At 35.2% G+C, this 13916-nt stretch overlaps 1 protein-coding gene across 1 annotated transcript in view; it reads right to left on the bottom strand.

The window, feature by feature from the left end:
* Nucleotides 1-7175, bottom strand: part of HCN1 (hyperpolarization activated cyclic nucleotide gated potassium channel 1) — a 92069-nt gene extending 84894 nt beyond the window's left edge. Inside the window, exon 1 of the mRNA XM_040089884.1 lies at nt 7023-7175. Coding sequence (XP_039945818.1) covers nt 7023-7175 — 153 coding nt within the window. The remainder of the gene's footprint in view (nt 1-7022) is intronic.
* Nucleotides 7176-13916: the final 6741 nt, after the last annotated feature.

Raw genomic sequence — 13916 nt, 5'->3', positions numbered from 1 at the left:
CATTCTAAATATACAATTTCACATGGCTATTTTTTCATGCCTAATTGCATCCCAGTAGAGACTTCTCTCCAGATGCATGTTAAATATTAGAATGAGTCAGATGTCGAATAGCCTTGTATAGAAAATTCAGATTTGATATGGCAAAACCCATCAGGTAAAAGCAGTAAAATCACTACTCTTGAGAAAATCTGATTGTGATAGTGACCCCTTAACAAAAATATGCACCTTGTGCAAACCACATTTTTGTGCAGTCTTAAGTCATACAGACTAAGAATTAGGCTGTGCATTTTAATTAAGGTTTGCAATGAAAAAGGGGAAGAAGTGCTGAAGAACGGCTGTATATGAATGGTATTCATCTGGATATATCTACACTGAGTTGATTCTGGGAAACCTGGTCTGCCATGAATATTCCAAGAGTTCAGTTTTTGGATACTCCAATCCCAAGAGAAAAGGCCATGGAGAGCTACTTCAAAGTAATTTTTTCACATTTATGTTCTAGTTCAATATACATGCAGATAAACATTTTAAATTTACAGAGCAAAGTAGACTAATCCAGCTACCCAGAACAAAGGGAACACTCTCTTCTACAACAGAGAACCTGCTTTTGGCCATGTGGTGCTTATAACACCTCCTGAATATTTACTCCAGGGCAAATATGGGATACAAGGTCCTAAAACATGAGAGGTCCAATTTATGCTTTTACTTTAGTTCACTTTTTTTTTTTTTTTTTTTTTTTTTTTTTAATAAAGAAATGGCTTAGGGCACACTTTATGAGTCTTTATTTTTCCCTCGAATGTCTATCAAACACAACACCAGGCTTTACAGTATTATGTGCAATTTCTTCTATTCTTTCCAGTGTAAAATGTACATAAAATATTTTGTAGTTACAGTTACCAGAAATCCCTTCACAATATACTGCAGCATAAGCATTTATGAGTTGTGTTGATTCTTGAAGGAGAAACATGGAAACTAAACTTTGATGAAAAATAAGCAAGTTCTTCCTTGCATCTGCTTCCTGACATATTTCTATAGCTTTTTTGAAAACACAGAAAAACTATGGAAATAAGTTAGTATCTTCTAAGTATATCAAGTTGATTTTGCATGCTCCCTCTAAATAATTGTTTCATTATTCTCATCCCATATAGGGATGAGAATAATCTTTCTATCTGAAAGAAACAGAAGTATGCAAGACAGCAAATTAATTCATTACAGAAGTCATCATCTTTAGCACCTATTATCACATCAGCAATATAGTGCTACAATTAACACTTACAAATGTGTCCTAACTTAGATACTTCCACTTGGTTGCATTAGGCACCAATATCTATGGAAATAACCATCACCAGCAGCATTAAATAATTACATCAATACTATAACTTTCGTTTTAAGCATTTTTAAGAGTAAGGTAAGGTGGCAGGGCTTATGACAATAGTTGAGTTTGCAATGCTAAACAATTTTTAGAGTTGGTGGAGTTGTGTGATTACAACTGGGAATGACTCTGAATGATTGTTTTCCCTTTTGAGGAAATTAAAAATCCAGATATTGAAGTACAACCTTCCCTATTTTTAAGCTTTTAGAAAGTTTTAACCTCCCTGTAATTGATTTTGCACCTTCATTTTTCAGTTCTTAGGGTTCTACATCTGAATTAGCTCATGGCATTAAGACCATAGAGTAAAATTTATAATCTGAGAAGACATTAATGGCAGAAATAATATATATATATATATATATAAAGAAATCTCAATAACTGTAAGGCTGGGGAAAATAACTGTTTTTATCTAAGCACATAAAAAATCTACTGTCAAAAATACAGCCCAAAGTATATGAGACATCATAAAATGCATAAAATATTACACTGAAGAGGCTGGAAGGAAACAAAGTGTTTGGAAAGAATAATTATTAAAATTATTACTACTTCTCATTCTAGGCCTGCAAAATCAGACTACTTGCTAACGCGTCAGAGAACAGAACAAGGCATAAGTCTAAACCTATGTGGGCTTCCTAGATCCCCAGCAATTGTGGTAAAAATCAGAACCTGATTTGTTTTCTTCTTCATTGATCGCGACACACTGAATTAAATCAAGAGCATCCTCAGACATCCTTATTTCTCCAGTCCTCACTAGCTCGGCATAGAATTTTGGTATTGCAGTTAATGCGTGTCCTCAGTCCGCATTAAACTTGGCCCATGTTTTAGCACCGCACATCCGCAGTTTCTTTTACTATCAAATCACACAAATTAATGTATTTTCCTGAGCTAATATATTTTTAGCTATCACTTCATGCCAGACCAGTGAAACAGGTCATTACTTCATCATCTTAATGCAGGAGGAAGCAGACTGACCTCAGTGACTAGGTCAGTGCTGAGGGCAGGAGAGACCAGCAACTGAATTCTGAACAGCTGCACGTAACAGAAGCAATGCAATTACTCACTGTAGATTTAAAAATACCTGTGTCTTAGTCCTAAGAATGTCAGTTACATATTGTTGTAATATTACTGTATTTCCAAATTGTGTTGTAAACAGAGTATCTGACTTAAGCAATTCTAGTAATTTTGATCCCAGTCCATCTCTGATACGTAATTTCACACTTTTATATGTTCCAAGCAGCACTGCATTAACTAACTAGACACACATTAATATAAATATTCAAATACATTTGAGTAGAAGTATACCTTATCAGATCCTCAGTGCCTCTAGGAATCACATTATTCCCATATGGTCCATACTTTTTAAGCACCCAATAGTGAAGAAGGTGCTAAGCTTATGCTTTTTCAGAAAGGACAAAACCCAAGGCAGAAAAACACATCAAAATTGCTCTAATAAAACCCTTGAGTTCCACTAAGTAAAGCAGAGGTCTTACTTAAAAAAAAAAAAAAAAAAAAAAAAAAAGGTGATGGTGTAATTGAAAATGGTGCTCATTAGTCAGAAATGTTGAGAATTAAAATTGTAATTTTGGGTGGTATATTAAATAGCTTTTTTATATATTACATATATGTTAGCATAGCTCTTAGGGCATTATAAATCCTAACTATCTCCTGCCTTTCTGAATATCAAATATTCATTTAAGTAATTCATTTTATAATGAGAGAGACTTCCAGATACTATAGCAGAAATTCCAAAATTCTTTTACTAGAAATGCTGATACCGTCAGAGATGAAGATCTGATTTCTTTTGCCCCTAAGGAAATTATGAGACACAAATGAGGGTCAATACAATGCAAAATTCCAGGCTACTAAATCCATCCTTGAACACCCCGAGAGCTGCAAACAATCCAACTGCAAGGACAGAAAGGAAAAGACAAAACAAAATAAATCAGAGTACCTGATAGGCTCTTACTGAACAAACATTAGCTGATTGCCAGGGGAAATGCCAGAAAAGTAAGGCCTTTCCAAAAGCTTTACAATTTCTTTTGGGTTTTAAAAAACTCAACATTCAAGTTAAATTCTATACCCCTCCAATACACTTTTATCTCACAAAGGGACATTATAAATAAAAAATCTGTAAAGCCCAGGTAAAGACAAATACCTTGCTTAAGGAACCATATGTTTTCCTAACCATACAGCTAATTATTGCAAATACAGACAGGAAAATAAAGGTTGGGAATCTTCAGATACTGTTAGTAATTATCTGCTGCAAGGTATGCCTCATCACAGGCTGTGATGCTTGGAGGGACAGATGGCATCAGTGGCAAAAGTGTCACTTCTCATCTGAACTTGCCTAGAAACCCTTCCCATATAATACATGACTAGGTGAGCCCATCATCTGGGACCCACACACTAGTTTTGCAATTACTGTACCTGAAACTGGATGCAGAATCTCGGTTTGCAGAGACTGACTATAGCAGAGGACTATAGCACTGGTTTTGTGTGTAACTAGTTTTATCTGCAAGTTTTACACTTAATTTTCTAAGGAACTACTGGCTCAAACTCTGAGGCATGACAAAAATGTTTAGTCTATGAGTCATTGTGGAACTACACTAGTCTAAAGCAGTGCAGATCAGAAAGCTGAGGATAAATCACAGAGGAAGCTGCAGATAATAGGCTTTCTGAGCCAAGGAGAAATTAGGCATCATCATTAAGACAGTCTGTGAAACTTCTTCAGAAAAGACCTTCTTTAGGAGCTTAAAAATCCTAGTGTCAAAAACCTAAAATGGCATCAAAGAGCAATACTGCCTCCTATTGTAATTGACTCTTACTTTGTCTGTAATGGACGGGATGGAATGGGGGCAGGGAGAGGGGTAAACAGCTGCTTTCTTACCTGTGTATTATATTTACCAGTGTTCTTGTTTTTAATGACCAGTACACCAATATTCTGGAAGATGTCAGCTCTGGCAGTCATTTCATTGCAAGATGAGGGCCTATGTTAGGAACTGCCAAGAGGTTCAAGCTGAGAGCACAGATACAATATGGGCTCACAAGTATTATCACGGCAGAGAGTGTATCAATGGAATGTGAACAATTTGTTGAACGACTTAGGTTGTAGGTTGGTACAGTATTAACCAGTGGTAATCTTATCCCCTTTTACAGAGAGGCCTTTCCATTTTATAGTCTCCTTCATGTTGCACTATGAGGTTTGTATTAACTTTTTCAAATACAAAAAATCCAACTAATTTGTTTCATTTTAACTGAATTCAATCACATTGTTTAAAGAGGCAATAAGCAACCTGCAACCTGCGCTCATTTCCCTATTCCTCTGTGGCATTAAATTTAATCTACATTATTTTCCTTTATAGTATTTATAAATTAAATCCATGAGCTTGTCTGATACTTTCATGTATTAATTCAGAGAGATGAAACAGCTTTCAAGACAGGGCATTTAAAAGCTCTTGCACTCTGCACTCTGCAGCCTGAAGCTACTAATGTGCAAGACAGAATGGAACTATGGACTGGAAGAATAGGCTGGGCTGTGTCAGTTGAGAAGATGCTATGTCATCCTTCTGAGTTCCTTACTTTTTTTATTAACAGATTATCTGCAAAAGCTTTGACTTGCTACTGACTTACATTTAGGAAAAACTGACTTTTTCTGGCTGAGCACACATTGGCTTGAATAAGTCTTCAAGCCAGTGATCAAAATTAATAAGTTTAAAATTTTACTTTGCACCTAAACCCCAGTCATTTCAGTAACAAAAGTTAAAATTCAGAGTAGATTAAATTGTTTTATGCTACAATATACCAGGAGAATAAGGTTTCCCTCTTGCCAAAGCTCTTGGCAGTATAAGGAACATGAAACCCTTTCAAACTCTGAAGTCATCTCTCAGACTCTGGATACATGAGAAAAGCAGATAACCACCATCATCATTATCAACTTCCTTCTGTTTCCGCTCTCATTTTAGAGGACTGATATTCCGTGACTGCCTCCCTGTCTTTTTTTGGTGTTAAAGAATTTATTCCCAGAGCCTGGAAAACAACTACGTTTTCCCTAACAATGGCCTTCAACATGCTCCTGATTCCAGGCTGGCAGACCACCACTCCTTCTCTTGTAGGCCACTGGCCTACAAGACTGACTATGCTGTGAACTTCATATTAAATTTCTCCCCAATGTTCATTTAGCATAAACAATTTGGTTGATGATTAAAAAAAAAAAAAAAAAAAAAATTAATGCTGCAACTTTCAGAAAGGATCTTTCCAATATTATGTGGACCATAGAGAGAGAATATTGTTTCCAGAAAAAAACCCTGAGTATGGGTAGGCAGAAAGAAGGGTCTGAGCATGTGCATAGTGTGTTCAGCTTTCTTAAGACTGAATGTAGGTCTTAAGGAGCAGAGAGAATGTGATAGTTTAGTGTTTTCTGAAAGTTAAATACTTCAATTAAGTGCAATCCAAGGCTTCCTGTCATTCGCTAGCATGATTTTCATCTAGATCTTTAAAAAGCTGGTAGAAAATTTACGCTTTGTAAATGTGAATGGATGATGTTAGAAAGCAGAACACAGAATACAGCAGAACGGAAAGATGTGCCAGTCAGCACTGTGGTGACCTACTTTCATTGTAGCAATCCCATTTTTGAAAGTATGTCAGTATTTTTTTTTTAGAAAAGCAGGCACAACGAGGTGTCAGCAAACATGCTGGTTATCATTACAGATGTTGCCTGATGTCTGCAAATGTCTGTAGGACTGACAGTCTTAGTCAAGGAGCTCCCGCATTAATGTGCAATATCATGTTCCCAAAGAAACAAGTACTGTTAAGGTTCTACAGCAGGAATTTGTCACACTGAGCAAGATGCCCCTCTACAGTAAAGGTAATGGTTTATGGATCTTAAGATTACAAAACTGGAGAGACTCATATTTTCAGATTACCAAGGAGAGAGCTGCTTGGGGCTTTTTTTTTTTTTTTTTGGCTATTGCAACAATTTCACTGAATTTTCTAAAAAATGTTCTAAATACTGCCACATTATCTGACATTAAAAAAAAAAAAAAAAAAAAAAAAAGTATTTTTCCCAGCCATTGTCCTTTAAATAGAAAGTCATTACCCATCCTTATAAATAAAGCAGAGTCACATTCTGTCCTTGAACATTCTGTTCCCACACAGAAAACTATTATACAACTGAATCTATTTATCTTATTTTACTTATAAAAATCTTGATCTGTGTGTTGGAAACAATGGATCATTACATAACTCAGAAGTTTACCAAGTGAGGATAACATTACAGGAAACTAATGTCAATAATCTACCTTCAGTAGCATTCTGAAATTGCGACCTACACTGAAAGCAGTGGTGAACTGAATGTTTCCATATTTCTTTTGGTGTCTTTTTTAAGGTCATAATAGTAAATTAACTAGAATTGCTTTAAAACTTGAAATATTTTCTGGCTCATTTATTGACAATGAATTAATATAATTTTATTGACCATAAGGACAACAAAGCAAACTTTAGTTCATTAGCAAGTGAGCCAACAAAATAGGAAAGTAACTCTGAGTAAATTGCAGGCCAGCATATTACTAGGCATGTGTTTTTACACTAAATTCTGAAGCTAAATGTTTAGAAAAATAATGTTTAGAAAGCACAATGAAAAATGAACAATACTTACAACCATACCGTTTAGGGACACCCAGCAATCTGGTGGGAAATCCTGGAGTAATGGTACTAAAAACTGTAGACAACCATCCCAGTGACACAGCAGAAGCATCATTCCAATCAGATTAAAGATTCTCACCACTGCACTGGCCAGATCATACGTCATGTGGAAAATCTGCAGACAAAAGTTACAGGTGATGCACATGATGCAAATCACAAATGAAACTAACTTAATTCTGCAAATCAATCAGGTCAAAGAAAAAGAAGTGTCATCCTGAACTTCTAATACACGTGAGGCTTCTAAGGCAGGATCATTAATCTGAGCACATTCATTTCAACAGAGAACCATAGTAACACACCTGACTCTTGGCTGCATGCCTGTGTTATGTGAGCTGCTGAAAAAGGCATATATTGGATAGAAGTCACCCATTAAAGTGTTAAAGCCTCCAACTCCCTTCCATTGAAGCAAGACTCGCAAATTTAAAAAATACCTGGTAAAGCTAGTGATACCATTACTTGCTTATGAGGTTGGTCCTTAAATACTCAAAAGTTGTAAGAGACTTAATGACCCTTTCAGAAGATTCACTTTTGCATTTATTACCTTCTCAAATGCACAAAAATCCAAATGAAGAAACAATACAAGTAAGTGTTACATTTTTTGGTTTCTACTTCTATACTTTTAATCCAATTTCATATACCAGTTCAAAAATGACAAAAAGATATTTTATAGCTCTTAATCATTAACATTTTCCTAAAACACTGATAATTCTGTGGCTACTACTGTAGTAGATAAATTAATATCAATCTAATACAGTAAGTTGAATTTCAATGTATTCCTCCATTCCTAAGACACAAACCATTTGCATCTGAAAACTGTCTTACAGTAAATCACACATAAAATTCTCAAAAATAACAGAGATGCTTTCAGGTTTGTCATGGGCAAATTTGCTGGACAGAATTTTCATGAGGAACGGGAGTCAGCTGCCAATATAGTACAAAAAGCATTTAGCACTTCTCTCCTGTATTTGTTTTAATGTACTTTCCAATTCATAAATACAGTCATACTCCATACTTCTTACAATCATCTAAATTGATTCAATTAACTAAAGACAAATATATAACATTGTAATATGCATAATTACCATTATGCAGGAGTTATATTTAGAAGCTGAAGAATGTCCATTTGGTATTTCATGGAATTTTAAGTATAAAATACTATTTAATAGTCTGGCTAGACATAGAAACCAGAGGATATAGGACTTAAACCATAGGATTGCTAGAGATGTATGGGCGTATTGGTACATGACATTTTGCATTTTTAAATAAAAAAAAAAAAAAAATCACACATAAAAGAGGGAATGTTTGTATCCTAATTTTACATATCTAAACTAAATGCAGAGATTAAGTACCCACACTGCAAATGAGTGCAAGTACAAATATGGAGAGCACATTGTAATATCTTTCTGTTCATGGGAGTTGGTCATGGTTTGAAGAGAGCAGTCTATATTCTGAGTCCCAAACCCAAAACTTGCATATTAGAAACATACCTCAGACATTAAAACTATGTACAAAACATGCTTTTCAGTCTAGAGGATTTAAAGAGAATGTATTCCAAATTCTAGTTCAACAGTCATTGGACGTAGAGGCTTGTGACATAAATCCTATCCAAGTACCATCTCACTTCTGTAAAAATTGAGAAGATAACACTGATATTTAGGGGATACTGTAAATGGAAATAAACTGGAAATAAAATGTAAAAACATATTTTTCTTGCTAAGCAATGAATTTTTGCTACAGCTATTTCAATAGTTTCAGTTTCAGTAGATGTTATGAACCAAAATAGCGAGTGTGTGCACAGAAATTATTTTATTTTTAACAACTGAAAAAAATAGCAAGGATTACTACTGGTTTGGAACACTGGCTCACATTTAGGTTGTACTTCATCGACATGGTTCCTATACGACAATTGCAAAGAGTAGATAATTCCTGATCACATGAAAAGTGTCGGAAGTTTTCCCTCAGGTTTCCCATTAGGTTTTACTGTAAGAGACCCAGGGAAAGACCTGATTGTCAAAACTTTCCAGAGTCCAAAACTCAGCAGTTGCATATATCCAAGGCTCCCAAATCCTCACCCTGGCTCTGCAGCTATGGGCTTAGGCACTGTGCTGTTGGGTTTGGGCTTTTCAAGGACTATTTTATCTTGTCACTGTTTTCTTCAAAGCCTTTGCATTACTAGTATGCCTCTGCCAAAATGGTTGCATACTGCAAGAATGCTAAAAGGTTGGAAATTTTGTATGAAACCAAAGCCATCAAAGGAAATGACTGCCAACACTCTGTGTACAATGCTGCAAATTTCCATCATTTCTGAAACTGTTTGCTCCAGAAGCAGCTTCTGTGAAGCTTAATGTTCAATGTTAAAAATGCTTTAACATATCCAAGATATTATCTAGCCTGCGTAACATTTTATCAGCATTTCCAAACATACCATTCTTTTATCACTTTTCTTTTGCCTATATAGTCTAATATTCATGTAGTCTATCCTAATGACTGTGATGCCTCTGTGTTAAAGAAGATAACTTCAACAGAAAAATCTTAAGCAATTTTTTAAATGTTGGAAAAATATTTTAAAAATCTTTGCATATCCACTCTCCAGCAAATAATATCTGATATTTTTCCTTCAAGAAGGAACTTACGGAAATTTGTGTTTGTGCAGGGAAAAAAACCAAATACTGCAAACATACATTGTACAATGTAAACAATAATATTTGCCCATAGCATGGTATTGACATATTTACACTTGGGGGGTGGGAGGGGTGGGATGTGCTGATTTTTTAGACTAATAGCCAAAATGCCCTGTCGACTGAAGTATTATATTGCATGTTGAATGTTCTTCCATTCAGGAACTGATTGTGATATAAAGAAACAAGAGTAGTAAAAGAAGCCATATTTTTATAGCGCTTTTTTTTTTTTTTTTTTTTTTTTTTTTTTTTTTTTTTTTTTTTTTTTTTTTTTTTGGTAATCACAAATTACAATTCCTGTATTAATGAGCTAAACCTCATTAAATTCCTAGGAAATATCTGAAGTGTAGTTTTCTCAGATATAAACTGGAGAACAGGAAACTAATGTCATTCATTTGAGGAAATTGTAGTTTCCCCATCAGCTGGTCCTCCAGTGGGATAGAAAGAAATACAAGAAGATGACAAATCAATTAACCTTGATTTTGCAGAACAGATGAATGCTCAAATCTCTCTGTTTCAACAAATTTTTTAACAAGATACTATTCATAACAAAAATAATTCAAACATTTGCACACAAATAAATTAAGCTCCTAAGCCCTTCACTCACGTAGTTGAATATAAATGCTTGGTTATCATTAAACATTTCCTATGCAAAAATGCCATGCAAATAAAAGGAAATTACAACTGCAAAATACATTTGAAAATCTGGCCTTTTTATCTAGATTTCTAATTTCAGTCCTAAATACTCAGTTTAACCAGAAAGAGTGTAAGTTACAGACAACACATTTCTAATGAGATTACTAGAATTACTTAAGATTACTGCGCATGAGTAAAAATGAAAATTCTCCCAAGAACTAACTCTTCCCACAGTTTTGTTTTGTATAATAGGAAAGATTTCATGATTATTTCTCCTTTTTCATTACTAGTCAGTTTCATTTCAATTACACATCATAGTTTTTGTTATGTTTTTCTGCTCATGCTTGGTTACAGTACTGCCATTCTTCACAGTTTCCATATACTTGAAAAATGTTTAATAAAAAATTTAGCCTGGGAACTCACTTCTAAGAACTCATAATTTCTTCCTTTATTAATTTTACAAGCTTTTATCAATAGCCTGGAAACTTTAAATTTTTTTCTGAATGACTGACAATGGCTCTGACAATGGCTGAAATGGAACCATGGATTATCAGTTCCCAGTATTTTGGCACAGTATTGCTAAGAGAGAATAATAAATTGCTGAAGAAGTCTGACTTCACATGTTTTATCTCAGTTTTCACTCACACTTTATTAATGACTCTTTTCATTCCCACATAAGAAGCAGAAAGCAGACTATTTCTTCCTCACATTTGTAATGGAGTGTATACATCAAATTGGTCCTGTTAACTTTGATTTCTGAGCCTGAGATGGAAAAACTGTTCCAGTCTTACCAGCCCACATGCTTAATTGCATTTGAGGGCTGTCATATTATATTAATATCACACGTATAGTTTAACCAAGCGAGCACAAAAGCTGTTGAACTGCTGTCGTGGAATGCACAAGTTATTTCTTCTGCCTTCTGATAATTGGTATGTAATATTTGTTTGGTTGTGATTTTTAGTCCAGTTGAGAATCATACAATTATAGAACCATGAAAAGGATGGAAAAGACCCTCAAGATCAGCAAGTCTAACTTTTGACTGAACACTACTTTGCCAACTAGTCCATGGCACTAAGTGCCACATCCGGTCATTTTTTGAACACTTCCCGGGATGGTTATTCCACTGCCTTAGGTTTTTAGGTTCAGTTTATATAAAAAATAATTTACAGAAATAATCAGAATTTAATTCTGTTGAAATGAAGGAAAAAAAAACTTTGGAATTTCCTAGAAAAATTCATTCAAATCTCAGGTCATCGAGTTCATGCAGACACCTCTTCCACTTCTCAGATGTACTGAAGGTGCTTAGCATCACAAAGTTATGGATTTAGTCTTCAAATGGAGATCTGCAACACCCCCTGGGCATTATGAATCGGCACTTTCACCAAGTGAGCTGTGGAATGTTTAGCAGCCACAGTGGGGAAAACGGGAGAGCCCCAGGTGTGCAACTCTGTAAAGCATGCTGAGAGCTGTACTTAACGTCAGTGAAAATCCAAGCTAGACTGCAGAGCAAAATAAGAGTTATAAAAGTGACAAGGGTTTTTTGATTCAGTCTCTGGGTCAGCCCAAAATTATTAGGTTTGTCACTCAGAGAACCAAATGAACAGAGATGATAAACCATAGGATTTGAATTCTCCTGAGCTGAATGTTTACTTTAAGATAGTAGTTGCAACACAGTTGCCATAGAAACAAAATTATATAAAAAGGGAGAGCACAATGCCCCTTTTTAAGCATCCATCTCTCCATCTTCTTTAAACAATGAAAGGCAAATATGGCTTTTTTCTTTTTCACAAATCGACTCCAAAGTATATTCTTCATAAATGTCACTTGGGATACCATGGGTCTGATTCAACTCTTATCAAAGCCAGTTTCTTTCAGAGTTGCAGGTTATCACACTTTACACTGGAAATACATCTGCTTGTGCAGATGTAAACACACATTGATTGAAATGCCTGGCTATGCTCTCAGGGTAACATTTTATACTCAACTGACTCCTGGTATGTGCGCCTAATTTTATGATAAATAATTCATCATTGATAATTCAGTAGTAGGAAAAGGTATAGCATTATCTAATCCATTTGTATTTGTGACCTTAAGCTGATGACAAATGTAAATCTGCTTCTGCTTTAGTTGGCCCTAAAGGGAAAACACCAGTGATTTAATAAACGGAGCAAACTATTTTTAATCAAACATATTCAGAAAAAAAGAGCTGAGAATGGCCTATTTTATATGACCTTTAAAATGTGTTACTTTCTAGATGGAGTCAGTCTGACATTAGGTTTTATAATAGAAGTCCCCTTTATTCCAATTCAAGGAAATGTACAAATAGAAGCCAGCTTCTGCTGATCAAAATCAACAGCAGAACAAAATAGAAATGTGACAGTTTAAACATGAAAGCACTAATATAACTACTTTGCTCAAGGACTATTTAGGCAAGACTTGAAAAGGTCACATATAACCAGGAAGTAATACTTACTCACCATACATAAATTCTGCAATATTTATTTACCATACATAAATTCTACAATAAGTTCTGCAAATACCATATATAAATTCTGTAAATTGGCCAATGCCATACTATATATTAACCTCACACAGAGGGCATGACTTCACTCTCAGAATGTGTGGTTTTGTTAGCCTCATGTGATAAATGCGTGGGACCTGTCTTGACATCTAAATAGAGAGGAGTAGTCACTTTATCTCTACAATGAAAAAAGCAAGCAAACGACAAAGGATTCAGGATTCTGAAATAAAATCACCAGTGCTAATTCTCACTTGTTTCTATGGAAGTGGAGGCCTCATTCACCACTTACATTGATGACACAAAGTACCTCATTAGACTAAGCATTTACCTCAAGTGAAGCAAAGTAAAAACAAACCAAAACCACTTCACAGCTGTCAGAAAGACATACAGCCTGCCTCTGTGAAGTTCAGCTGTAACTCTTCTCCCTAAGTCATAGTACTGAACTGAGGGTGACCAAATAACACTGAAACATGAACAGAGACTGAGAGTTGCAGCAGATTGAAGTGCAGGTCTGTTCCCACTTCAGCATTATTTCAAGTGCCAACATCACCTGAACTTCAGCTCAAGCTTCTTGATGAGTCAAATATTTCCACTGGCAGCATCACTGAACTCAAGCTGGAGGTCTCTGAGTGTGGAGCTGAGCTAGAAGGGACATTTATTTTTATTATCTCTCATAATTATTTGTATCTTAAAAAGAAGGCAGCTAGGAGATATAGCTGGTCTCTAAATGGCACAAAATATTATTTAAGATTTTTCTTACTAGCTGAGCAAGAGGAACGGTTTCTTTTATTTATGGGAAGTTGTACTTTGGCAGCAACAAGAGAAGAGAAATAAGTTAGTCCCCTTCAGTGTTTGCGAAGGCAGGGATTCCCACTATGCTAAAAAGGTAGCTGAATAACCAATGTGAATCCTAAAAAATATCACTGCCTACAACTTTTCAAATATCAGATATCTGACTGCATTTTTAGAAATTAGTATCAGATTCTGAAGTCTGTGTTCCCCAATTTTAACA

This window comes from Hirundo rustica, chromosome Z, assembly GCF_015227805.2.
Source record: "Hirundo rustica isolate bHirRus1 chromosome Z, bHirRus1.pri.v3, whole genome shotgun sequence".
NCBI classification, from domain to species: domain Eukaryota; kingdom Metazoa; phylum Chordata; class Aves; order Passeriformes; family Hirundinidae; genus Hirundo; species Hirundo rustica.
The sequence above is the reverse complement of the archived record's forward strand: the minus strand, read 5'-3'. Positions and strand labels throughout refer to the sequence as shown.